The sequence below is a fragment of the Sminthopsis crassicaudata genome, chromosome 2, assembly GCF_048593235.1.
Source record: "Sminthopsis crassicaudata isolate SCR6 chromosome 2, ASM4859323v1, whole genome shotgun sequence".
Lineage (NCBI taxonomy): Eukaryota > Metazoa > Chordata > Mammalia > Dasyuromorphia > Dasyuridae > Sminthopsis > Sminthopsis crassicaudata.
In genome coordinates this window covers 389,614,770-389,642,213 of record NC_133618.1, presented here as the reverse complement: position 1 = coordinate 389,642,213, position 27,444 = coordinate 389,614,770, and the positions used below count along the sequence as shown (strand labels likewise).

Here is a 27,444-nt window from a genome sequence, read left to right as displayed (position 1 = left end):
TGAAGTAGCGGATCTGCTCAGAAAACGCGCAACAGAACAAAGACACCAAAAAGGGGACCAGTACCTGCGGCCTCAGAGTCAGAGCTCTTTGCCCGGCGATCCTTCCCATCTCTCAGGTTCTGTGCAAACAGAAACTCTTTAGCTCCTCAGAAGACGAAATATAGATGATCATGAGTTGTAAGAATCAATATTAAAGAAGGATCAATTTCACTGTCTAGCTGCAAATCCGTGTGCTCCAGAGACTGGAGCTTAAATGAATTTGTTGATTTGTTGGTGAACAGGAAATTACCCCTCAGGAAGCTAGCTACAAGGGATTCTCTTTTCCAGCTCTCCCTCCACATTGGCCGACAGCGGCGCCCAGTGTCTCGGTCGGAGAATTTCAGCCAATACTACAGAAATCCATTTTTCTCCAGGATAAAAATTTCCAGTAATATCCAAGGAATACACTTTTAAACATATATCTGCTAAAGTATTATTATTATTTGTTATTCTCAATATACCATGCCTTCTCTTCCCCCTCTCACCCCCCAACTGTACTGGAAATGTTAAACATTTCTTTTTCTGGCAGACATTTTGGTGTAGTGTGGAGAGAAAGGCTTGGGTTGGAATCTTTCCTCAGGCACTACTCAGTGTGACTTCAAGCAAGTCACTTTGCCTACTTGTGCTCTCTGTACCAATTTATTTTCTTTTTTTTTTTTTTTTGTAAAATCAGAGGGTTGTACTTTATGGAGTCTAAGATCCCTTTCAGGTTTAAATCCAATCCAATGTTCTTATAATTGAGCCATTCAGGTTGTAAATATGACTTATATGGTTTATTGAAATCATTCAAGTTCTGTCTGAATATAAAGGAAGGAAACTAAATTGGTAGTCAGGATATACAAGTTCCATGCCTGACTCTATCTAGTCCCTCAGTCATTCTCGAATTTGAACGTCTTCGGGATTGAAAGTAGACTACTGTTGCTTTAGCTAATCTCTTTGATTGTAAAAGGATGGGTGAAGCTGAGTGGAGCTCTATCAATCAGCTTCATCAATCCATGAAGAAAGCTGGTCTCCCTTGAAAGAATCTATGTATACCAAGGATGGTTTTAGTATGTTTCAAAGTTTCAAAGAAGCAAGGGAATTTGAGGATTTCTGGTTCAATGACTGCGAATTTTTGTGACACTTTCAGAATATTCTCTTTTAAAATCACCACTTTAATAATAGTGGAGTCCAGTGAACCCAATACTTCTTTTTTCCCCTGTTACAAACAAGTAGCCAAGAAAAACAAATTCCCACGAAGGCCATATCTTCACAGTATCCTACTGTGCTCCTCCGGACATATTTTAATTAAAAACTCACAGAAAGATTCTTGGAACAATAACTGCCAGAACAATACACAAAGACAAGTCGCTGATGGGATGTTACTGTACTATTAATTACACTATTCAAAAAAGGGTGATTATGTCATATAATAGATTTCATCAGCAATATTTTCATTTTTCTCCAAAGAGACAAGGTTAATGTTGGATAGTGAATATGTAAAAACTGTTCTCTTAAGAATAAATAAAATTTATAAATAGATGAAAATATTAAAATCACTATTATTAAACAATACGACTATAGCAAAACAATAACCAAGTGAATAAAAGTTCAAATGTATTAGTTCTTTGAATATTTCGATTATGATTGAAACAAAGGTGCCATTCTTCTGGAATACATTGAATATCATGGTGGATATCTGCACAAAATCATATTGGAATATCTCCAACGAATGGCAATTTAAAATATCAGAATTTGCTCCCAAAACATGCTGAAATAAGTAATTTTTAGAAGGTCAAACAATCTAATAGTTCATGGATATAAAGAATACAAAAATCAAATAAGAATAGGTCTGTACTGAAAATGAAATAATTCTTTCAAATGGAAAAATAAAATTATTCTATAAAAATCAGGTGGAAAGTATATTAATAATTTATTTATAATCTGATATGGCAAAAGTATTTGAAAATAAATGAACTTCGTACCATGTCTTTTATGTCATCTCAAAAAGGTTATTCCATGAGATCCTACAATGCCATGCTTCACATTAGGTAGATCAGGAAAAAAAAAAAGAACTGATGAAACCTTGAAAGGTTATCATGAGGTTTATTCCTAGATTCTATCACTAAAGCTATTGGATTTCCTCTGGAACAAAGTCCTTAAAGATATATTTGTCCATGACTCATCCCTCATCTCTATACCCATTTTCAAAGCTGTAAAAAATGATCACAGGTAAAGAACTGAGGTGTAAGAAATGAAGAAGCATGATTTAAGAGAAACCTGGGAAGATTTGAATTAACTAATGTAGAGTGAGGTGAACAGAACAACAGCAACATTGTACAAATAAATAATTCTAAAAGAATGTGAAACTCTGAACAATATATTGACTTATTTGAAAGCATTCATAATGAAACTTATTGCTTACATCCTCATAGAGAAGTGTTTGACTAAGTATGCAGATTGAAACCTCTTTTTCTGGACATTGCCAATTAGGGATTTGTTTTGCTTGATTACATATTCTTTTATTGTTGTATGGTTTCTCTTTCTCAATGGGGGTCAGGAGTTGGGGTGAAAATACAAAGATGAGGGTTCAAGATAAACTTTCTGACTTTGTTACAGTGATTTTTCAGTAGCAAAGTAAAATCCTATTCAAGAAATTTATCAATATAAATCAAGACCTAGAAACCATGACTTATTATTATTATTGGTAAACGACACAAATACGGAAAGGAAACAATGTTCCAGATGACAAAATTAAGACTTAAAATTAATTTTTACAGACTAGAATAGACTAGACTGTGAAGATTAAATATAAAAGGATTAAATATAGAATCTCACACTTTCATTCCAAACAATGACTGCATCAAATAAATGACTGGAGAGAATTATATTAACAAGAATTAATTTGAAAAAGTAATAACAATTTCAATCGATTGAAAATTAAATGAGTCAATAGTATGGTGCAGACGCCAAAGAAACAAATGGAATTTCATATTGAATAATAGAAATAATTTGTTGAAAATAAGAGAAGCAATAGTGCTACAACCTTGTTCCTCCTAACTTTGTACTGGTAAGCCCATAATACTGGATTTTTATCTTTTGTTAGACGTCAAATTTGATATGTACATTCATAAAATGAACATTCACCATAAGAAGCACAGATTGTCAAGTATTGAAATAAAAATAAATAAAAAACAGTTGAGGGAACGAGGAATTTTATGCATGTGTGTGACACACACATATCTACATTTCTATATGATTTAAGAAAAAAACAATAACAACTTACAAATATTCAAAGGACAAAAAAAGAATAAGCATTTATATAATGCATGCTATGTGTCAGATTATGCCAAGTACTTTTTACACCTAACAATCCTGTGAAGTGGGTGCTATTATAACCTCCATTTTACAATCGAAGAAATTGAGAAAAACAGAAGTTAAATATTTTGCCCAGGGTCACATAATTATTAAGCCCTTGAGGTCAGATTGGAAATCAGTTCTTCCTTTCAGGCTCAGTATTCTATCTACTGTGCCATCAATGGACGTTAATTCTAATTCTAAGAACTAAAGTGAATCCCTTGTCTCATCAGCTGGCTTCTAATTCTATTTATAAGAAGAATTTGACTAATTCTGTGTATCTATAGTAGAGCTATGTTTAGATGCGCACAAGTTGCAGACAGTAAAGTTGGAGCTTAATGTAAAGAAAATATGTCTAACAATTGGAACTTTTCATAAATTTTACCCTACTAAGATTTTTATCACTTGTACTCTCAAACAGAGACTAACTACTAGTAAAGTTGTTGAAAGAGATTTTGACATTGGGCTAGAAGTAAGATTGAGTGAAAACTAAAGTTCCTTTCACATTTAATCTGTGATTGAAAGAATATTAAATAATTAGTTACATTAAGAATTAAAGTTCAGCATACCTGTAAGAAGGACTGATCCTCATTAGAGAGAAATGACTCGTGAGGGATTAATGGAGGTTCCTTTTTATCAGAGCTCTGCTGGATTGATAAAGTATCTGCATAATTTGGTCCCAGAAATATCAATTGGCTTTTCCGAGAGTCAGTGGTGAGGGAAACTTCTTGGGTATGTGTTTGGAGAAACGCTCTCACTCCATCAATGCCCACAAACTGGGAGGAATGGATGTTTCCAAAATGCCCAGTAGATGCACTCAGAAACTTCGAGGTCCTCCACCTGTGTAATTTGAGCGCCAATAAAATGACAATGAAGGTAAAGAACAAACAGGAAACCGCAGCCACAGCGATGACGAGGTAGAATGTGAGGTTGGAGTCTTTAAGGTCATCTGATGGCTCGGGATTGCTGAGCTCAGAAAGGATCTTGGGGATGCTGTCAGCCACAATTATGGTGATACTGACAGTGGCAGAGAGGGGGAGCTCCCCATTATCTGTCACTGCCACTAGAAGATTCTGCTTGAGAGCATCTTTATCCAGGAATGTCCGGACAGTCCTGATTTCTCCTGAATGAAGACCCACAGAGAAGAGACCAGGCTCTGTGGCCTTGATCAGGCGGTAGGACAGCCAGGCATTCTGGCCAGAATCTCCGTCGACTGCTACCACCTTGGTCACCAGGTAACCTGGCTCTGCAGAGCGAGGGGCCAGTTCTACTCCACTGGAACCATCTGTAGGGAAGGCGGGGTACAGGACTTCCGGGGCATTATCATTCTGATCCAGGATAAACAGAGTCAGAGACACGTTGCTGCTGAGAGGAGGATCTCCAGAGTCCATGGCGATCACTCCTAGCTTCAGTTCTCGGAACTGTTCGTAATCAAAGGAACTCAGAGCATAGAGAACGCCAGTTTCAGAGTTAATGGAAACATAGGAGGAGAGAGATGCACCATGTATCAAATCGTCCATGATGGAGTAAGTGACGTGACCATTCTCCCCGATATCGGAGTCATGAGCAGTCAGAGAATAAATAGAAGTTCCTCTGGGATTGTTCTCCATGACATAAGTCGATTCGGATGTCTGGACAAAAACTGGGTGGTTGTCATTGATGTCTTCTATGTGCAGGGAGATGTGAGTGTTAGTGGACAGAGGGGGACTCCCTCCATCTGTGGCTGTCACCGTGACGTTGTATATGGAGACTTGTTCCCGATCTAGGGCTCTGTCGGTCACCAGAGTATAATAATTTCCATAGGACTTTTCAAGTTTGAAAGGGAGATTTTCTGGAATGGAGCACGTGACCTGTCCATTTTCCCCGGAATCTCTGTCGTGCACATTGAAAAGGGCAATCACTGATCCTGCAGAAGAATTTTCAGAGATTGAGCTGATAACAGAAGTGATGGTGACTTCGGGAGCGTTGTCATTCACATCAAGTACTTTGATCAGAATCTTGGCTCTGTCCAGAAGTCCAGCTCCATCTTGGGCTTCAATATCTACATCATAGAAATTACATTCTTCATAATCTAGATTTTCCAAAATTGTTATATCCCCAGTCAACGCATTCAGTTCGAATAATTGCGAAGTTTTCTCAGTAATTTTCCGGAAATAATAAGACACATCCCCGTTCATTCCCTCGTCTGGATCTGTGGCATTCACCCTGAGCAGACATGTTTTCACTGGCACGTTCTCAGGAATACTCACTCTGTACTGGGATTGAGTGAACTGTGGGGCATTGTCATTTGCATCAAGAACAGTCACGAGGATAAGCACAGTGGCAGAACCAACTGGATTTCCTCCATCAAAGGCAGTGAGTATAAGGCGATGGCTAGGTTCCTTCTCTCTGTCCAGGTCTCGCTCCAGCACCAGCTCAGGGTACTGGGCATCATCTTTTCCGTTTTGTATATGCAGAGAGAAGTAATGGTTCGAGCTCAGTTTGTATTTCTGCAGTGAATTCACCCCCACATCTAAATCAAAAGCTTCTGGAAGAGGAAATCTTGTTCCTGGCACTGCACTTTCCTGGATTTTGACTTCCCTTTCTTCTGTTCCAAAGCTGGGGATGTTATCATTAACATCAGTTATTTCCACTTCTACTCTATAAATTTTCACTTTGTCTTCTAGCAGAATCTCTAAATTTAGAGTACACACGGACGCTCTCTCACACAGCCCCTCCCTGTCTATTCTGTCTGCCGTGACTAAACTGCCGGTTCTGAAATTCAGAGCGAAATGCTGTTTCTTACCTCTGGAGACAATGCGGGCTCCTCGATCCAATAGTTTCTGTGGTTCCAGCCCCAGGTCTTTGGAGATATCACCTACGAAGGCGCCCTTCTCCATCTCCTCCGGCACTGAGTATCGGATTTGTTCGGCCCTGGTCTCCCATAGAATTCCTAGCAGAAAGCAAAGCAAGATTCTCCCTCTGCTGCTCGGAAGTCTCTGCGGAGCTGTCATTGTTATCCTGCTGCAGATATTTCTTCTGCTTAATCTCCCAATGATTCTCTCCGGATCAGTTCTTGGGTCTTCTAAATTCTTGAAGATAGGCAGTCATCACGGTTTTCTTAGTTTTGAGTGTTTTCTGGTTGATTCAATTCTGCTGGTGGAGTTGCGTGTCTGAGCAGCCTTTTCTTTATGCGTCTGAGCAACGTCTGGCTTTGTCGGTTGGAAGTCAAGAGGATCTGGCTGGATTTCTCTTCCTAACTGGTGAACAGCGGCGCCCAGAGTCCTAATCAATTATTGCATCGTTGGCACAGTGGAAACTGTCCAAACACTTGAATTTCAATGAATCCCCAACTTAGGGAAACAGATCATACATATATACATAAATATGTATGTACATATTACAGAGAGCCATGATACAAATCAGTGATTCCTTATAGACGTTATCATATTTCATGTCACTTTAAAATATTTGAAATAAAGAATTTTGTGGTGAATTGTCATTTGCATCAAGAGTGGTCACCAGAATGAGCACAGTGGCAGAAGCAGTCGGATTTCCTCCATCAAAGGCCAGTAAGTGTAAGACGCAAAATTCTTGGAGTCTGGGATTTTGACTTAAGATACAGGTATATTTGGTTGACATTCCAATCACTACTTTTAATTTAAACAAACTTTGACCAGAACACAAATAACTAGCTCATCTTCATACATTTGCCCCAGTAACTTAGTGATCATTATTTACTGGATATTTTGGGCCTCTAAACTAGAACTAAGTTTTTCAAATAAGGGCTATTTTTAGAAAAAAAAAAAAGATAGGTAGGATAACAACTTTTAAAATCTTAAAAAAAATCTTTGTTAGTTCGTGATTATCTGTATCCTTATACTTAATTTAAATCCTGAAATTCTTTTGTTGGAAAATGTATTTTTTTTTCTCTTGGCTATTCCACTCATTTAAATTCATGTCTAATGTGAATGGCCAAAAAGAAGAGTTCAGGTCACAGAATATCTTGTTTACCAAGAAAATACTGTCCGGTATATTAGGGTAGATAGACAACATTGAAAATAAACTCTTAAATATGGAGAAATATAATAATTTTAAAGAACTTATGTACCATGGAGTAGCTGAGCAAAAAGGCAAAGATGAGATTCCGGGAGGCAACATTCCTTCAGTAAATTTGAGAAAATTACATTGAATCTTTCCTGTTTCTGAGGCCACATACAGATTATAAAAATATCGTAAAATTCCTTCACTGTAGTTTGGGAAGAAATCAGATATAGTCTTAGAGTAAATATCCACATGGACACAGCACAACATGTTAGGATTGCAATATCTCCGAAGTTGCAGAGTGATGTATCATTGTGATAAGAAACACCACAGAGATTAAGGACAAAACTATTACTAAGTAAAACTGTAATGCAGACTGGGCGTTCAGGATATCTGACTTTTCCTCCTTCATTTCGGGTAGCACTTCCTGTAAGCTCTCTGCACACACCAGGTGCAAAGCCACATTGGCCGACTACGGGAGTTGCCCACATCCTGCAGGGAGACCAGAAGCCGGTGTCGAGTTACATCTTTATCAGCCAAAGCCCTGGTTGTCTTTGCCTCTCCTGTGCGGAGACTCGACTGAAAAACCAGAGATCCGTAGCCTGAAGCACATGGTAAGCCAACCAGACGTTGTGACCGAATCAGCGTCCACTGCCACTACTTTGGTGACCAAGTAACCAGGCTCAGGAAGTCTAGAAAGCAGATCGTAAAGAGCTGAGTTGTCAGATGCTAAGGCTGCGTATAGAATGTTTGGGGCATTGTCATTACAATCCACTATGAATACTGGCAGGCTGACGTTAGCTGTCAGAGGAGGGGAGCCAGACCTTGGGCCTGCAGTGTCAGTTCGAAAGTGCAGATATGCTCTTAGGGGAAGGTACGCGGTACGAAGATGTCTGCGCTATATTCATTGACAGAAACGTAGAAGGAGAGTGGAGGTTAGGGCCAGGTCATTAATCACAATGAAGTAGGACACATGACCATTCTGCTCAAGGTCAGCGTCCTCCGCCAACACTTTGGCGAAAGAGGAACCAAAAGGGTTATTTTCAGAAACCTATGCGACATAGGAAGGTTGAAGGAAAATTGGGGGGTTATCATTAACATCTGTAATGTTCAAGATGAATATTTTGCTGGTGGACAGAGCAGGATTTCCCTTGCACGTGGCTGCCACCGTGATGCTGTATTTCGGAATCTGCTCACGGTAGAGAGGCCCATCTGTCAATAGTTTGTAGTAATTCCTGGAAGACGATTCTAATTTGAAAGGCAATTTTTTTTTGGATATAACATGAGACCTGAACATTTCCTACCCCTCCTTCTCCCCACCCCCAATCTCGGTGATGTGTTTTAATGAGCAGATAACTTTTCTGGTAAAGAGTCCTCTGGAATTTGCTCAGAGATCGAGACGAAATTCACCTCCCAGAGCATTGTCATTTTCATTCAGTTTGAATGTTACAAGGAGCCGTTATGACCTCCTCCATTCTTTGCTTCTACATCCACCATCTACCTATTTGCTTCTTCAAAGTTCAATATATCTTGAGTTGTAATTTCCCCGATATTGGGGTGGAGGTAAGAGAAGATGATTTCTGCATTAACACTCTCATCCTTGTCAATGGCCGTCACACGTAGTACTGAGGACCCTGGGAGCAAGTTCTCCCAAAAATTGACCTTGTACACATTGGCTAAAGACTGGGGCATTATCCTTGATGTCGGTAACATTGATCCAGATGTGAGCCGTTCCGCTTTGGTCTAGTTCCCCACTGTCGACGGCCATCAGGACCAAATGGTGAGAGTTCTGTATTTCTCTGTCCAGGGATTTTTTCCAAAAATAATTGCGGGTGTTTACTGTTATCTGGTCTTTCCTTCACTGATAGAGGAGAAATCAGGACTGATATCATATGTTTTCAGGGAGTTGTGTTTACATCTAAATCTATTGCCAATGCCAGAGCAAATTTCACTCCTGGAAGCGTTAGTTCACTGATTTTTAGGGAAATACAGCTTTTACGGAATTGTGGTAGATTGTCATTAATATTCTGTATCGTCAAAAAAGATAACATTGGATTTTCAGCGACTGTTTCGAACTGTAGAGCACAGTCAAACTGGCATATTTTCTCTCGGTCTATTCTGCTTCTTACTAGTAATTCTCCACTCTCTGAGCTCATAGTAAAGTATTCGTTTTCTTAACTAACCTGCAGTTTCCAAGCCGGCAAGTTCCGAATATTGAGCTCCAGATTTTTGTCAGGGTTCCCCACCACTGACTCTTTCTCCATTTCCTCCTGAATGGAATAGCGAATCTTCTCAGAAAGTGTAAGATTGAACAAATATATCAAGAAGGGAAACAGTACCTGCAGCCTCAGGGCCCAGTCCTTTTGCTTCTCACTTCTTTTCATCTCTCAAATTCTCCTGCTTCTAAGGTCCCGAAAATTTGTGTTTCAGATCCTTCCCAGAGATCATATTGTTTCTGAATTCTTATGATTATGAATTTTTCAGGAAATTCTTAGGGATCCGAGTTATGGAAATGAATGTGTATGCGTTCGCTTCCTTGCCCAATGATTGCTGAAATTATTCTGCAGTCTTTTATAGAAAGTACTAATCTGTCTCAGACACTTCATAAGTAGACAGAGGCACCGAGAGGTTCATACAGAGAAGTGCGTTTATCTCAGTATCCCTTATGTAAAATAAAGAATCAAATATTGGTGGCGCCCCCCCCACTTCACCTCAGTCCCACCTCAAACATAAATCTTTACATCAGTTCTGTTTTCTCTTCTAACCTTAAACTTGATTTAAAATGTGCAAATGTTAACTATACAATTTGCCACACACCTCTAGCAAATTGCAAGGCAATTTACCTAAGCAACTTTGCCTTTGGTAATGTAGTTTTTGTTTCATTTTATACTTCTTCGAAAATCCTAAGAAAGGTTAATTTTCTTCTTATTAAGAATTTATCTAAATTCATGGGGGTTAGGCAAAAAAACCCAAGGTAGTAATCAAGGTTTCTGCAAAATCACACAGTTTGCATGTGTTTAAGTCAGCTATTTTTTTTTTCAGTTTTTATTCATGCAGTTAATTAATTCATTTGCTATTATTGAAAGTTCATTCTAAGTAATATGCGAATTATTTAATAATTTTCTATCTAGAAAATGATTCACCATCTTTATATTGTGATACACTGCATGATGATCTCATCTAAATGTAGTTTTTTTCATTTTCATTTTTAAAATTTTAGTTTTCACTTTTTTCATTCCATCTATATTCTTCTAGAAATACACTCGAGTAGTTATCTAATTGTCTCTATATCATCCTTTATGACTTTTAACATTACACTGGAACCATTGAAAGATTTGGACATGTTATCCTTTATTGTCTATAAGTGACCTTATGTATTTTTAAAAAAATTATGTCCTTTGCCCCATTTCCCTCTCATAGGAATATGCTACATATGAATTTCAAGCATATTCTTATATACAATAATAAATCATTTTCTAAAATTATCCGTGATCTTTTATTAAAAATAGAATGAAAATAAAACCTAGGAACTAAAAAAAGAGGGAGAGAAAAATATATTTGGTATCTTCTCACATAAGCCAAGTAAATTTGAGATACAAAGAGGAGAAGCCACTTAAGAAATCATCATTTCATCTTGCTTATTATGTGGAAAGTTTCTATGCAGTTCCTTCAAAAAGTCAGCTCCAAATGCCACCACTCCAATATTGGAAGTAAAGGAAGAATGTCTGGCTTTTCTTTCTTACTAATATTGGAGGGATAAAGAGTGCTTGATCTTTTAAGCATTTCAAGAATTCTCTCAAATTGATTTGTTTAATAAATAACACTAAAATCCTTTTTTTCTGTGCTTCAAGAAATTAATGACTTAATAACTGAAACTTTGAAAAAGAAGACAAATTCTAAAGCAAGATTTATGATCCAATATATACAAAGTAATTCCAATACATGGTCATCATCAATTAGTAAAGGAATACATAAAACTAAAAAGTGTTAGTAGATACAATAACAAATGAAATGTATAGCACTTTTGATTTTTGCAAAATGTTTAACATAGATGATCTCACTTTTTCTTTACATCAATGGAGATTGAGGACCTTTATGTATTGGATTATATAGAGGATGTAAAAAAATATATTTACATATAATGTGTATAAACTATGTACACACATATATGCTACATGTGTATTACTAGAAAAATACATATTTGACTATGTATTTAGCCCATTGTAAAAACTGTCACACAGAAGAGATTAATAAAAAAACTTATGGAAAGTATTGAGTCCTCTCCTCCACTCCACCCCCACCCCCGTCCCCACCTCAATTACCACAACTTCTTTTCCACTTGAAAAGCAAAAATAATTTTGAAAATTATGTATTATATGCTTCAAAAAATGATGCACTAAAAATCAACTTTTGAAGTGTTAGTCTTTTACTCAATTAAATAATTTTAGTTGAAAAGTTTGTATATTTAGTTTGTATCAGCAGTATCGGAAAGAAACTATAGGATTTTTATAGTATCTGTTCATGCACCTACCTTACACATCAGTAAATTCATAATGGACATTTTAAAAAGACTAAGAATTGAGTTTTAGATAATTTCCAGAACTTTGAATACACACATAGAAAATTAATCAGAACGGAGACAGTGAAAAAAGGATTTTTACCTTTTACAATCATACTAATTCTACTAGTATTTAACATCAGATTTGTTAGGCACTATGTTGATTTGTAAATTTCTCACAAAAGTCTTCATGGAAAGTTGATGTGATTATCAAATTCTATCTATAATATGCCCTCCCACACCTTAAACAGAAAACTCATGAAAAGTAGACATCTTGTGTGTAATCTACATGCTTTAGAAAAGGCAAAGACACATATCACTTACAAGCCATCAGGGAATTCTAATTGTGTTAAACTTTGAGGGTCATTGCAGGAAAGTTCTAGATTTTGGATACAGAGACACTCTGGAAGACATGATGAATATGTGGATTCAATAGCCACTTCAGACATATTGACTATGAAACTTTGGGGAAAATTTATTGTCTTAGTTCACGAGGCAATGGATGAAGTGGATGAAGAGCAGATTATTTTCATTTACAATGGAAAAATATTTTCTTTCCTAGAGAGGTCATATACTAGAAAGATTCCATGTCCATTACCATTATCCTTTCAAATTATGTTATTTCAAGAATATGAAATTTATTAATAGTATACAGGATGGGAGAATGACAAATGTTTCCATAGGTTAAAGAAAAATGAAATGAAAGCTAAAAGTTGGGAGGAAGGGAAGGATCTTATTAAGAGGGACTTACCTGAAAAGAAATCGATTGATCCTTATTTATAACAACATGTTCTGATGTTAATAAAGGTACTTTTTTCTCACAACTCTGCTGACTTATCAAGGTATCTTTATAGTTGGGCTGAGGAAAGATCAACTGACTCTTGCGAGAATCCGTGGTGAGTGAAACCTCATGGGAATAAGTTTGAAGAAAAGCTCTCACTCCATCTACTCCCAAAAATTGGGAGGAGGCAACTCCTCCCACATGGTTACCTGTAGCCTGGACAACTTGCAACATCCACCATTTTCTCAGCCTGAGGACCGCTAGAAGGACAATGAAAGCAAAGAACAAGCAGGATACCACAGCCACTGCTATGACCAGGTAAAATGTGAGGAGAGAGTCATCCTGAGTTTCAGGGAAGGTTTGGATGCTGAGATCTGAGAGGATCTCGGGGATGCTGTCAGCCACTGCCACGGTGACAGTGACAGTGGCAGAGAGGGGAGGCTCTCCATTATCTGTCACTGCCACGATGAGATTCTGCTTGAGGGCATCTTTGTCCAGGAATGTTCGGACAGTCCTGATCTCCCCTGAGTGCAGGCCCACGGAAAAAAGCCCGGAATCTGTGGCCTTGAGCAGGCGATAAGACAGCCAGGCATTCTGGCCAGAGTCTGCATCCACTGCCACCACCTTGGTCACCAGGTAGCCTGGCTCTGCAGAGCGTGGGGCCAGCTCCACTCCACTGGAACCATCTGTGGGGAAGGTGGGGTACAGGATTTCTGGGGTGTTATCATTTTGATCCAGTATGAACAGAGTCAGGGACACGTTGCTGCTGAGAGGAGGATCCCCAGAGTCCTTGGCAGTTACTCTCAGATGAAATTCCCGGAATTGTTCATAGTCGAAGGAGCACAGAGCATAGAGGACGCCAGTCTCCGAGTTGATGGAGACAATGGATGTCAGTGATGGTGCCTCCAAAGGAAGGTTATTCTCCATGATAGAATAAGTGACTAAGCCATTCTGCTCACTGTCTAGGTCATGAGCAGTCAAGGAGTAGATGGAAGCTCCTCTGGGGTTGTTCTCCTGGATGTAGGCAGAGTAGTCTGAGTGACTGAAAGTGGGAGGGTTGTCATTGATGTCTGCCACCTGCAAAAGGATATGCGTGTCTGTAGATAGAGCTGGGCTCCCAAAGTCTTCTGCTCTCACAGTGATGTTGTATTCAGGCACCTGCTCCCTGTCCAGAGTCCAGTCAGTCACCAGTGAGTAGTAATTGTCCACCTTCTTTTCTAATTTAAAAGGCAGGTCACCTGGGATAGAACACAGAACTTGACCATTTTCACCAGAGTCTCGATCATGCACATAGAGCAGAGCGATTACAGTCCCAGGGGGAGCATTTTCAGGGAGTGAGTTGGTGACAGAGGTGATGGTCACTTCTGGAGCATTGTCATTGACATCAAAAACTGTGACATAAATTTTAGCTCTACCCCAGAAGCCAAGACCATCTTGAGCTTCCACATCCATCTCATGGAATTTTGCATCTTCATAATCTAGATTTTGTAAAGTTGATAATTCTCCAGTCAAAGAATTGAGTTGGAATATTTGTGAGATTTCTCCAGGAATTTTCACTAGGAAATATTTTACCTGGGAGTTACTTCCTTCATCTGCATCAGTAGCGTTAACCGTGAGGAGCACAGTTCCCTGGGACACGTTCTCAGGAATATTCACTGTATATACAGATTGAGTAAACACGGGGGCATTGTCATTTGCATCCAGGACAGTCACTCGGATTCGAACAGTACCAGAGAGGACTGGTTCTCCTCCATCCCTGGCTAAAAGTACCATGTGGAGGGTAGGCTGCTCCTCCCGATCCAGGGCCCTCTCCAGTACCAGCTCCGGGTACTTGATTCTATCATCTTTATTTTTCACAAGTAGAGAAAAGTGATCGTTGTGGCTCAGTTCATAACGTTGGAGAGAGTTCATTCCCATATCCGCGTCATAGGCGCTTTCTAGAATAAATTGGGTCCCCAGAGCTGTGGTTTCACTGATTTTTAGTTCTAGCTCCTCTTCCCGAAAGCGAGGGGCATTATCATTAATATCAGTTATTTCCAGTTCCACTGAATAAATTTTCAGTTTGTCCTCAACCAGAACATTAAAATTCAGCAGGCACTGGACGCTTTTTGCACAAAGCTCTTCCCTATCTATTCTTTCTGCGATGACTAAGCTGCCGCTTCTGACATTGAGAGCGAAATGCTGTTTCTTACCTCTGGAGACAACGCGTGCTCCGTGCTCAGACAATTCGCTCAGTTCCAGTCCCAAGTCTTTGGCGATGTTGCCCACGAAAGAGCCCTTCTCCATCTCCTCGGGAATCGAGTAGCGGATTTGGGCGGCCACAGTATTCCACAGCAGTCCCAAGAGAGAACAAAGCAGGATTCCTCTTCTGCCATCTCTGCGTTTTTCCCCAGTGATCATAGCTCCTCTTAGAAATATTCTCCTTACTGTCTGTAGTTAGCTCGTGGCTCCCCACCTCCCTTTTTTTTCTGGTGGACAGTGTTCAAAGCTTAAGTCTGCAGCGACAGTGTGAGGGGGCTGAGTTTCTCTTCGTCCTGGAGCGTGTGGGTTTGGTCTTCTTGAGATTTGTGCACTAGGACCTGGGAGAATTAGACTAACTCTTTTTCTAAATTGCTCTCTTGATTGGTGAAGAGCGGCGCCCAGAGTCTAAATCAATTATTGCATACCTTCTATCAAAACTTAGAACGATGTAATATATGATTTATCCTTTTAAAGAAAGACATTATTAAAGTCATCGAGTTGGAGGTATCTTGGATCATAGCTTCATGGGATAATGGAACGAACTGCAGGTGGTATAATTCTTTGCTATTAATGTTTATAAAGTTTTTATGTCAGGTTCTGCTTCTGTTACCTTGGGTGCCTGTAAGGCTAAATAATTTGTAATTTTCCTAATAATTACTTTGTAAATATTCTGTAGAATATAAAGCTTTCTAAATCCTTTTTTGATTATATTCCTTTTCTGTCCGTAAAACAGAAATATACCAATTCTCTTTATCTCAATGTTCACGTGAATATTTATTCCTATATGTAGCAATACATATATTTGTCTGTATTTCTCATCTCGCCTATTTTAAATACATTGAAGACATTAAAGAATGTCTTTACATTATGTATACATTATGATTCTTTGGGACATGGTACTAGAGAATAATTTTTTATTTTTTGGATTGTGCAATAACTTTCTAAAATATAACCAGTGATTAAATAAATTATATGATTGTAGACTTCCTGTTCAATATAGCTAACATTACGGTAGTTAGTTGCTACATCCTTAGATGTTCTCCCATACAACTTAATACATAAATGTGGAAAATGTAGAGGTGAAAACATCATAAATAGCAATTGGGTATAACCAAGAATTTGTGAGTCTCAAATGAGATGATTGCTATGAAACACATTGTAAAGCTTAATGCATTGAATAAATGCCAGTTGTCATTATCCTCCAATCACTAGGTCTACATTCTGATTATTATTTCATTTCCTGAGTCTTATGCTGCATTGCAGTTGAGTTTAGGCAATGATTACTAACAAACTGTAAGAAAGTGGATAGGAAGGTCATGATGTCCCACTTTAGAATAATCTGTGTTCTTTAGGGTAGAGATGACAAAATGCAATATTGTTTTTTTAGAAATCAAAAGCAATATTGACTATTATGTCAAAGAAGTGAACATGGCAATATTCTTCAGCATTTCAAGGATTTGCTGTTTGAGAGTTTTTGGGACCAAAGTTTCATTCCATAAAGGAAATGATGTAATAAATCTCTTCATATGTACTTAGGCTGACGTTCATATGGTGGAAATAAAAATGCAACTCACCATAAGAAAATAGAGTGATGTTAAATTATTATTTAAATGTTCATCTACAACTTAAAAAAAACTTGTTCATAGACTCAAGAAGACACAACACCTTCAAATTAAGTGAATCAGAACTAAATCAGATTTACACACAAAAGCTGGAGTTTTACCCATACAAAACACAAAAGCTGGAGTTTTACCCATACAAATCTCCTAAGTCAACTTTTAGTAACATAGATATTTATAAAGCTTTAAGAGGAAAATTTATATTGACTATATTGTGAAAGGAAATAACTTTACTTTTAGAATTTGTTTCTCATTAAACAAATATGCACAGGAAATGCAACCATAAGTCCAAAAAAAAAAAAAAAAAAAAAGACAATCCACTCAGCTCAATCTACTTTAAATACATTGAAGACATTAAAGAATGTCTTTACAATTTAGCTACTAGAACAAATCTTTAGACTGTACTGATCTTAAAACCTATCCTAGAAGCAGCTTCATATATTTATTTACACATATCCACATACATACATGTATATATGCATATGCACACACATATAAATTGTATGTATGTTTTTGTGTGGACATATATACAAAACTGTAAAAATGCAGTAGTTTGCCAACTGAATCTATAGTCGCTTAAAATTTTAATCACAAAAATAATTGTCTGTGCTTAGTGGAGAAATTGCTGAAGGAGAGTTAAACTTCCATTATCACTAAGTATCTTCTTTGACTTTCTGAATATTAGCTTTCATTGTTTAAAATTTAGTATGTTGCCTGGATGATCTTCACAGTATCAATAAGTTCTATATTGTGTGAAGCTAATAATACTTTTGCTAAATTTAAATTCTTCTAAGACCATAAATTCATAGCCAGATTGTAATTATATTTTACAGAATAAGGTTTACCTGGAAAAATGCTTGTTTATCTTTTGCTTGAAGTAAAGATTGAGAAGGTAGTAGAGACTCCTTTGGCTCACAGCTCTGCTGACTTATCAAGGTGTCTGCATAATTGGGCTGAGGAAAGATCAACTGACTCTTTCGAGAATCCGTGGTAAGTGAAACCTCATGGGAATAGGTCTGAAGAAAGGCTCTGACTCCATCTATTCCCAAAAACTGGGAGGAGGTGACTCCCCCCACGTGGTCTCCTGGAGCCTGAACAACTTGCAGCATCCACCACCTTCTTAGCCTGATTGCCAGCAGAAGGACAATGAAGGCAAAGAACAAGCAGGACACCACAGCCACTGCTATGACCAGGTAAAATGTGAGGAGAGAGTCGTCCTGAGTTTCAGAGGAGGTTTGGCTGCTGAGATCTGAGAGGATCTCGGGGATGCTGTCAGCCACTGCCACGGTGACAGTGACAGTGGCAGAGAGGGGAGGCTCTCCATTATCTGTCACTGCCACGATGAGATTCTGCTTGAGGGCATCTTTGTCCAGGAATGTTCGGACAGTCCTGATCTCCCCTGAGTGCAGGCCCACGGAAAAAAGCCCGGAATCTGTGGCCTTGAGCAGGCGATAAGACAGCCAGGCATTCTGGCCAGAGTCTGCATCCACTGCCACCACCTTGGTCACCAGGTAGCCTGACTCTGCAGAGCGTGGGGCCAGCTCCACTCCACTGGAACCATCTGTGGGGAAGGTGGGGTACAGGATTTCCGGGGTGTTATCATTTTGATCCAGTATGAACAGAGTCAGGGACACGTTGCTGCTGAGAGGAGGATCCCCAGAATCCCTGGCTGTCATTCTCAATTGAAATTCTCGAGACTGTTCATAGTCAAAGGAGCGCAGAGCATAGAGGACGCCAGTCTCCGAGTTGATGGAGACAAGTGATGACACTGGTGATGCCTCCAATGGGAGGTTAGTCTCCATGATAGAGTAGGTGACTAAGGCATTCTGCTCACTGTCTGGGTCATGAGCAGTCAAGGAGTAGATGGAAGCTCCTCTGGGGTTGTTCTCCTGGATGTAGACAGAGTAGGCTGACTGACTGAAAGTGGGAGGGTTGTCATTGATGTCTGCCACCTGCAAGAGGATGTGAGTGTCTGTAGATAGAGCTGGGCTCCCAAAGTCTTTTGCTTTCATGGTTATGTTATACACACACACTTGCTCCCTGTCTAGAGTCCTGTCAGTCACCAATGAATAATAGTTGTCCACCTTCTTTTCTAATTTAAAAGGCAGGTCACCTGGGATGGAACACAAGACTTGACCATTTTCACCAGAGTCTTGATCATGCACATGGAATAAAGCGATTACAGTCCCAGGGGGAGCATTTTCAGGGACTGAGATGGTGACAGAGGTGATGGTCACTTCTGGAGCATTGTCATTCACATCTAGAACTGTGACACAAATTTTAGCTCTGCTCCTGAGACCAAGACCATCTTGAGCTTCCACTTCTATTTCATGGAATTCTGCCTCTTCATAATCTAGATTTTGTAATGTTGACAATTCTCCAGTGAAAGGATTCATTTGGAATATTTGGGCAGTCTCCCCAGGTATTTTCACTTGAAAATATTTTACCTGTGAATTGATTCCTTCATCTGCATCAGTGGCATTCACTGTGAGTAGTATCGTCCCCTGGGATATATTCTCAGGAACACTGACAGTATACACTGATTGGGAAAATACGGGAACATTGTCATTTGCATCCAGGACAGTTACTTTGATTCTAATAGTACCAGTCCGGATTGGTTCTCCTCCATCCCATGCTGTGAGTATAAGATAATGAACAGGCTTTTCCTCCCGGTCCAAGGCCCTCTCCAACACCAGTTCTGGATACTTGAACCCTCCATCTCTATTTTGCACTTTCAGAGAGAAATGATGGCTAGGACTTAGCTCGTAGCCCTGGAGAGAGTTCACTCCCACATCCCGGTCATATGCACTTTCCAGGAGATGTGGGGTTCCTGGAGCTGTGGTTTCACTAATTTTTAGTTCTAGCTCTTCTGCTGAAAAGCCTGGTGCGTTATCATTAATGTCTGTTATTTCTACTTCCACTGAATATATTTTCAATTTATCTTCAACCAGAACATTAAAATTCAGCAGACACTGGGAACTCTGGGTGCAAAGTTCTTCTCTATCTATTCTGTCTGCGGTGACTAAGCTGCCGCTTCTGACATTGAGAGCGAAATGCTGCTTCTTACCTTTGGAAACGATACGAGCCCCTCGCTCTGACATTTCCTTCGGCTCCAAACCCAAGTCTTTGGCGATGTCGCCCGCAAAGGATCCTTTTTCCATCTCCTCGGGAATCGAGTATCTGATTTGGGAAGAGCCGATATCCCATAGCATCTCCAAGAGAAAGCAAAGCAGGAGTCTCTGTATACAGCTTCTGTGATTTTGCTCTGACACCATTGTTTGCTTTAGAAATGTTCTCTGTATTTTGCAGCAAAATCTGGATTCTCTCTTGGATTTTTTGTTTCCCCCTGTCGTATGTGTCCTGAGCCTAAGTCTGGAACATGTAGGGTGAGAGAGCTTATTTTCTTTGTATTCCAAAGCGTGTTGTTTTTGTCTCCTGGAGCTTTGTGCAGTAGCACCCCGGAAAATTCCACCATTCTTCTTGAATTTTTCTTGCTGATTGGTGGACAGCGACGCCCAGAGGCTAAATAAATTATTGCACTCATTATGAGAAAATGTTTAGATTGGTATAGTGCACGAAATGTCATTAAGAAAGAAATAGAACAATTGAGGAATGACTCAATAAACTGTGGTATGTGGTTGAGATAGAATATTATCATTCTCTGGAAAATGATGAGTAGGATGCTCTCAGGGGAAAAAAATCTAGAAAGTCCTTCATGAACAAAATGTATATACAAAGTAGTAGCAATGTTCTGGGATGACCAGCAAAATGACTTTGCTATTCTCAGTAGTACAATCATCCATGACTATTCTGAAGGACTTATAAAGAAAAAAGCCTATCAATGCCCAGAGAAGGAACTGGTTGTGTCTGAACACTGATTGAAGCATTCTCTCTTTCTCTTTCTTTTAACTTAATTTTTCTTCAGAGCTTTTATTTTCATTAGGGTGGGAGATCTATGTTTTCTTTCACAGCTTGATTTTTATGGAAATGCTTTACATAACATTATTTGTGGTTTCTTAATTGTGGCTGGGCTTAAGGGAGAGAATCTAGAACTCGATAATCTTAAAAACATGTAAAAATATTTGTTCTGCAAGTAACTGGGAAACATATTAAATAAATAAATAAAAAGAAAGAAATAGAATCTAATGGATATATGATTTTAAAAAAGTGCTATCCTTCTCCACAGAAAGAACTTTTTCTTGTTTGTTTTTTTTTGGGGGGTAGGGGGTTTCTTTCCCTCTTCCCAGCCCCCAATGTGGCCTACACAGAAATACATTTTGCATGACTGCCCATGTATAACTTATGTAAAATTTCTTGCCTTCTTGGTGAGGAGGAAAAGGGAAGTAAGGGAAACAATTTGGAACTCAACAATTTTTTAAAATTGAATTTACAAATTCTTTTTACATGTAATTATAGAAAGATAAAACATTAAATTGTAAAAACCAAAGAAACTGATGTCATGGAATTGGACCAATCTTTGATCATAGTCTCATAGGATCATTAGTTTAATTTTGGTTGAGATCAAGGTAATGTGCATTTTGGCCAATAGTGTTGAAAAATCATTTTTAAAAGTGTCCATCTATAGAATATTTTTTGTCTGATTTTGTAACCTTTATCTTCAGTTATTCATGCCAAACAAATTATAATTCACAGAGATTACAGTGTTGTATATATTTTATAGAATAGAAAAAATTATTTTCTGTTAGTTGTATACTTTCAAACCATAAAACAGTAAATATATTGATCCTTTTAATTCCAGTTATTTTTACATATTTATCCATATAGCTAACCTTTCACTTATCTGTGTGTGTGTGTGTGTGTGTGTGTGTGTGTGTGTGTGTGTATTCTTCAGGTTACATTTTTACTTACTAATATATCCAAATTACATTTTCACTAACTAACATACTAATATATCCAGGATAATAAATTGTTAACTTTTGGATCATGTATTAATTTTATAAGTATAATCAGAACTGAATGCATTTTTATAATTACAGCCTTGTAGTTCAATAGCAGTCACAAACTGATATTAATTGCGATCAATTTTTGAAGTTCTTTTAAACAATAGTACAAAACATGATGCTGTAACATTGGAAGAATCAATTGTATCTAATTCATTGGAGTATGAAGTTCATGAATTCACCAAACAATTAAACATAAACAGAACTAAGGTTATGTTTTTCAGTGTTAAGTTGATCAAATTAAATGTAGTATTGTTTTAGAACTGAGAATAAAATCAAATTATCATTAACTTGTTGGTCAGGGCAATTAAACATGGAAACATTTTTCAATATTTCAAGAATTTGATATTTCTAAGAAAATAAATAAATGACTTCATATTTATATAAGTTGAACCTAATATGGTAGAAGTAGCGATAAAACCTAGCATAAATAGTAGAGTGAGGGTTCCTTGAAAAAGTGTAAGACATGAAAATGTATGGCATTATTAGTTAAATGTCTGCTCAAAGGAAAATAACCAATTCATGGGCTAATGGAATCAGAACTTAATGATGGTTACGCAAAAGAACTAGAACTTCGAACATGCAAATTTCCCAAGTCAACATTTAGTAAGATAGATGTTTGTAAAGTTAAAACATAAAAGTGTATATTGCCAATAACATGAAAAACAATGAGTGCCACTCAGTTTCCGGTATCTCCCCCTGATTCACAACATCCACCTATACTACATACATTTAAAACTCCAGCAAGAATTTATAAAAACACAAAAGACAAGGTAATCTACATATTTCACCCTTTCTAAAGAAGTGGAAATAACATAAGAATATATTTCAATTATTACAGTGAACTTTTACACTATGTATTGATTTAGAGACTCTTTTAGCAGCAATAGCTTTATTCATATGTACATAAATACACACCCCTACACATACACATACACATACATGTATGTATGGTTAAATATAGTATATTTTGAAGATTACTTGTTTCTTAAAAGACTTGAGTCTGTAAGCCTTTTGAATCTCAAAGAGCCCCGTGGATTTGAATACAGTGCAACAATTCTTAAGAAGTAGCTTAGCCAGTATTATGATCTTAGAAGAAAAAAAACAACAATATTTAACCTATCTCGATATTAGTTTTCATTCCTTGGTTTTTGGCTGAATGAACCCCACAGTACCTTCAAGTTTTATGTGATATTTTTGTACTTAACACTTTTATGAGAGGCGAGAACTTCTCAGACCATAAATTAATAGCCAGAATAACTAGGAAGTGCAATAGACATCTCTGGTAAACAGTAGAGAGAGAAAAGTAATAATGTGAGTTGTTGAAAATTAATTTTGTATTTCTATTTTACAGATTAAGATTTACCTGGGAAAATGCTTGTTCATCTTTTCCTGGAAGTAAAGACTGAGTAGGTAGTGGAAACTCCTTCGGCTCACAGCTCTGTTGACTTATCAAGGTGTCTGCATAATTGGGCTGAGGAAAGATCAACTGACTCTTTCGAGAATCCGTGGTAAGTGAAACCTCATGGGAATAGGTCTGAAGGAAAGTTCTTACTCCATCTATTCCCAAAAATTGGGAGGAGGTGATTCCCCCCACATGGTCTCCTGGAGCCTGAACAACTTGCAGCATCCACCACCTTCTTAGCCTGATTACTAGTAGAAGTACAATGAAAGAAAAGAACAAGCAGGACACTACAGCCACTGCTATGACCAGGTAAAATGTGAGGAGAGAGTCGTCCTGAGTTTCAGAGGAGGTTTGGCTGCTGAGATCTGAGAGGATCTCGGGGATGCTGTCAGCCACTGCCACGGTGACAGTGACAGTGGCAGAGAGGGGAGGCTCTCCATTATCTGTCACTGCCACGATGAGATTCTGCTTGAGGGCATCTTTGTCCAGGAATGTTCGGACAGTCCTGATCTCCCCTGAGTGCAGGCCCACGGAAAAAAGCCCGGGATCTGTGGCCTTGAGCAGGCGATAAGACAGCCAGGCATTCTGGCCAGAGTCTGCATCCACTGCCACCACCTTGGTCACCAGGTAGCCTGGCTCTGCAGAGCGTGGGGCCAGCTCCACTCCACTGGAACCGTCTGTGGGGAAGGTGGGGTACAGGATTTCCGGGGTGTTATCATTTTGATCCAGTATGAACAGAGTCAGGGACACGTTGCTGCTGAGAGGAGGATCCCCAGAATCCCTGGCTGTCACTCTCAACTGAAATTCTCGAGACTGTTCATAGTCGAAGGAGCACAGAGCATAGAGGATGCCAGTCTCTGCGTTGATGGAGACAATCGATGACACTGGTGGTGTCTCCAATGGGAGGTTAGTCTCCATGATGGAGTAGGTGACTAAGGCATTCTGCTCACTGTCTGGGTCATGAGCAGTCAAGGAGTAGATGGAAGCTCCTCTGGGGTTGTTCTCCTGGATGTAGGCAGAGTAGGCTGACTGACTGAAAGTGGGAGGGTTGTCATTGATGTCTACCACCTGCAAGAGGATGTGAGTGTTTGTGGACAGAGCTGGCTTCCCAAAGTCTTCTGCTTTCATGGTTATGTTATACACAGACACCTGCTCCCTGTCTAGAGTCCTGTCAGTCACCAATGAATAATAGTTGTCCACCTTCTTTTCTAATTTAAAAGGCAGGTCACCTGGGATGGAACAGAAGACTTGACCATTTTCACCAGAGTCTCGATCATGCACGTGGAACAGAGCAATTACAGTCCCAGGGGGAGCATTTTCAGGGACTGAGATGGTGACAGAGGTGATGGTCACTTCTGGAGCATTGTCATTCACATCTAGAACTGTGACATGAATTTTAGCTCTGCTCCTGAGACCAAGACCATCTTGAGCTTCCACTTCTATTTCATGGAATTCTGCCTCTTCATAATCTAGATTTTGTAAGGTTGACAATTCTCCAGTCACAGAATTAATTTGGAATATTTGGGAGATCTTCCTAGGACTTTTCATTTGAAAGTATCTTACTTGAGAATTGATTCCTTCATCTGCATCAGTGGCATTCACTGTGAGTAGTATCGTCCCCTGGGATATATTCTCAGGAACACTGACAGTATACACTGACTGGGAAAACACGGGAACATTGTCATTTGCATCCAGGACAGTTACTTTGATTCTAATAGTACCAGTCCGGATTGGTTCTCCTCCATCCCATGCTGTGAGTATAAGATAATGAGCAGGCTTTTCCTCCCGGTCCAGGGCCCTTTCCAACACCAGTTCTGGATACTTGATTCCTCCACTTGTACTTTGCACTTTCAGAGAGAAGTGATGGCTGGGACTCAGCTCGTAGCCCTGGAGAGAATTCACTCCCACATCTTGGTCATATGCATTTTCCAGGAGATGGTGAGTTCCTGGAGCTGTGGTTTCACTAATTTTTAGTTCTATCTCCTCAGCTAAAAAATGAGGGGCGTTATCATTAATATCGGTTATTTCCACCTCCACTGAATGTATTTTCAATTTATTTTCAACCAGAACATTAAAATTCAGCAGACACTCAACGCTCTGCGCACAGATTTCTTCCCTGTCTATTCTATCTGCGGTGACTAAGCTGCCGCTTTTAACATTGAGAACAAAATGCTGCTTCTTACCTCTGGAGATAATGCGTGCCCCATGCTCAGACAATTCTCTCAATTCCATTCCCAAGTCCTTGGCGATATTGCCCACGAAAGAGCCTTTTTCTGTCTCCTCGGGAACCGAGTAGCGGATCTGGGCAAAGCTGATCTCCCACAGCGTCCCCAGGAGAAAGCAAAGCAGGAATAGCGGTATGCAGCCTTTGTGGCTTTGCTCAGCTATCATTGTTTGCTTTAGAAATGTTTTCTTTATTCTTCAGCCGAATATGGATTGCCACTTGGATTTTCTGTTTTCTCCTGTAGTATGACTAAAGAACCTAAGTCTGGAGCATGTAGGATTATGGGGTTTACTTTCTGTGAATCCTGGATCCTATGTGTTTGATCTCCGGGAAGTTTGTGCTCTAGCACCCGGAAGGATTAGGCGGGTCCTCTCCCTGAGTATTTCTTACTGATTGGTGGACAGCGACGCCCAGAGGTTAGATTAATTATCGCACTTCTTCTGAATACTTAGATATCAAATGTGAAATGTCATTTAGAAAGAAATTGAAGTCATAGATTTAGAATTACTTAAAATCATATGTTCATACCATTACAAGTTTATTTTGTTTGCGACCTTCCAGGCTATCTTGTACAAATTCATTTAAGCCAATGGTGTCAAAATATCATTAAAAAAATCTTTAGAATATTTTTATTTTCAAGTTCTCTAAGTCTTACTTTTTTTTTTATCATGTTCAAAAATGATTATTCACAGAGGTTAAAATATTATATTCATTGTATAAAAGAGAAAATCTATTTTCTTTTCATTGTGTACTTTTCAGATCATAAAAGAGTGAATATATTGACATTCTTAATTTTAATGTCTCTGTGAATATTTACCCTCATGTCTAGTAATACAGATATGTGTATTTGTGAATCCATGAGTGAGAATGTGTGTGTGTGTGTGTGTGTGTGTGTGTAATCTATTTTAAATTTTGACATGGTATTATTTTGCCTGTAAGAAAAAAATTATTAGCTTTTGGATTATGAGTTAACTTTCTAGGTATAATCAGGGATTGTACGTATTATGTAATTGTAATCTTAAAGTTCAAAAAAGGTCACACACCCAAAGTTAATTGTTTATATTTTTTGATGTTGTTCCAAACAAAATAGTACAAAACATAATGACTGTAATTTTGGAATTATATATTGGCTCTAACTCACCAATATTTTTGTAAGTATTTTAAAATAATTTTTGTATTTCAATGTAAAGCTTACCAATTGAAATGCCATATTGTTTTTAGAAATGAGAATAAAATAAAAAAATATCGACTATCATGATGCAGCAATTGAACATGGGAAAGTTCTTCCATATTTCAAGTATCTGATATGTCTAGGGAAATAAGTAAATGACTCTCTTTTCATGTGGTAGAAATAGCAATACAACCTACCACGTGGGAAAGAGTGATGGTTGCTTGAGAAAGTGTAAGAAATTACAGTGTACGACATTATTACAGAAATGTCCAATTCTTGTTCAAAAGAGAATAGTCTTTTCATGAACTGATGAAATCAGAACGAAATTATGGCTGTATACAAGACCTGTTATTTCACAGATACAATTCTCCAAATCAATTTTAAGTAAGGAAGACATTTATGAAGTTATAAAAGTGCATATTGAAAATTAAGTGTAAGATAATGAGTGTGACTCCAATTCCTATACCTCTCTTTAATGCACCAAATCAAGCTACACCACGTACATTTCAATATGCAGAAAGAATTTGTAAAAATACGAAAGGAAAAGATAATATACCTATTTCTCCTCTAAATAAGTGAAAGTTATGCCATTATATTTCAGCTTCTACAACAAACCTTTACACTATGAATTGATTTGAAGACTCATTTTAGTAGCAGCAAATTCCTTCATATATGCATACATAAATATATGTTGATATGAATATACACTATATTTTTTAAAGTATTGGGTGCTTAAACTGTAATGCACTAAACACTGAAGATCAAAGGAAGTAAAAGATTTGAACCTAGAGAAGCAATTCTTAAAGGAGGGGTACCTTAGCCAGTACTGCAACATCTAGAAAATTATTTAGTCTTTCCAGATATCAGTTTTCATTTTTTGTGTTTGTTTTAACTAAATGATCAACATAATATCATCAAGCTTTTTAAAACACTATAAGACTTAAGAGTTTTCACTGAAGTTAAGCTCTCTTCACACAATCAATTTATAGCCAGAATAACTAGAAAGTTCAATGGATAACTCTAATAAATGGTAGAGATAGAAAGTCACTGAAACTTAATTTTGCAATTGTATTCTACAGATTAAGA

The 27,444-nt window shown here is 38.3% G+C and overlaps 1 protein-coding gene across 15 annotated transcripts in view; it reads right to left on the bottom strand.

Annotated features, from left to right (window-relative positions):
- The window catches only part of LOC141556822 (protocadherin gamma-C4), a 179,701-nt gene that overhangs the window by 139,970 nt on the left and 12,287 nt on the right, over positions 1-27,444 (bottom strand). The window contains exons 1-2 of one of the 15 annotated variants that reach the window (XM_074291650.1): positions 25,147-25,781; positions 22,925-24,951 (exon numbers count right to left, since the gene is read on the bottom strand). The exons of 4 other annotated variants lie outside the window; for them this stretch is intronic. In XM_074291650.1, coding sequence (XP_074147751.1) covers positions 22,925-24,951; positions 25,147-25,354 — 2,235 coding nt within the window. In that variant the 5' untranslated portion in view covers positions 25,355-25,781. Of the gene's footprint in view, positions 1-64; positions 293-3,944; positions 11,307-12,707; positions 16,845-17,442; positions 21,394-22,924; positions 27,436-27,444 lie in introns of those variants that run through there. 10 more of the 15 variants (XM_074291654.1, XM_074291651.1, XM_074291621.1 and 7 more) reach the window with 10 other exon arrangements.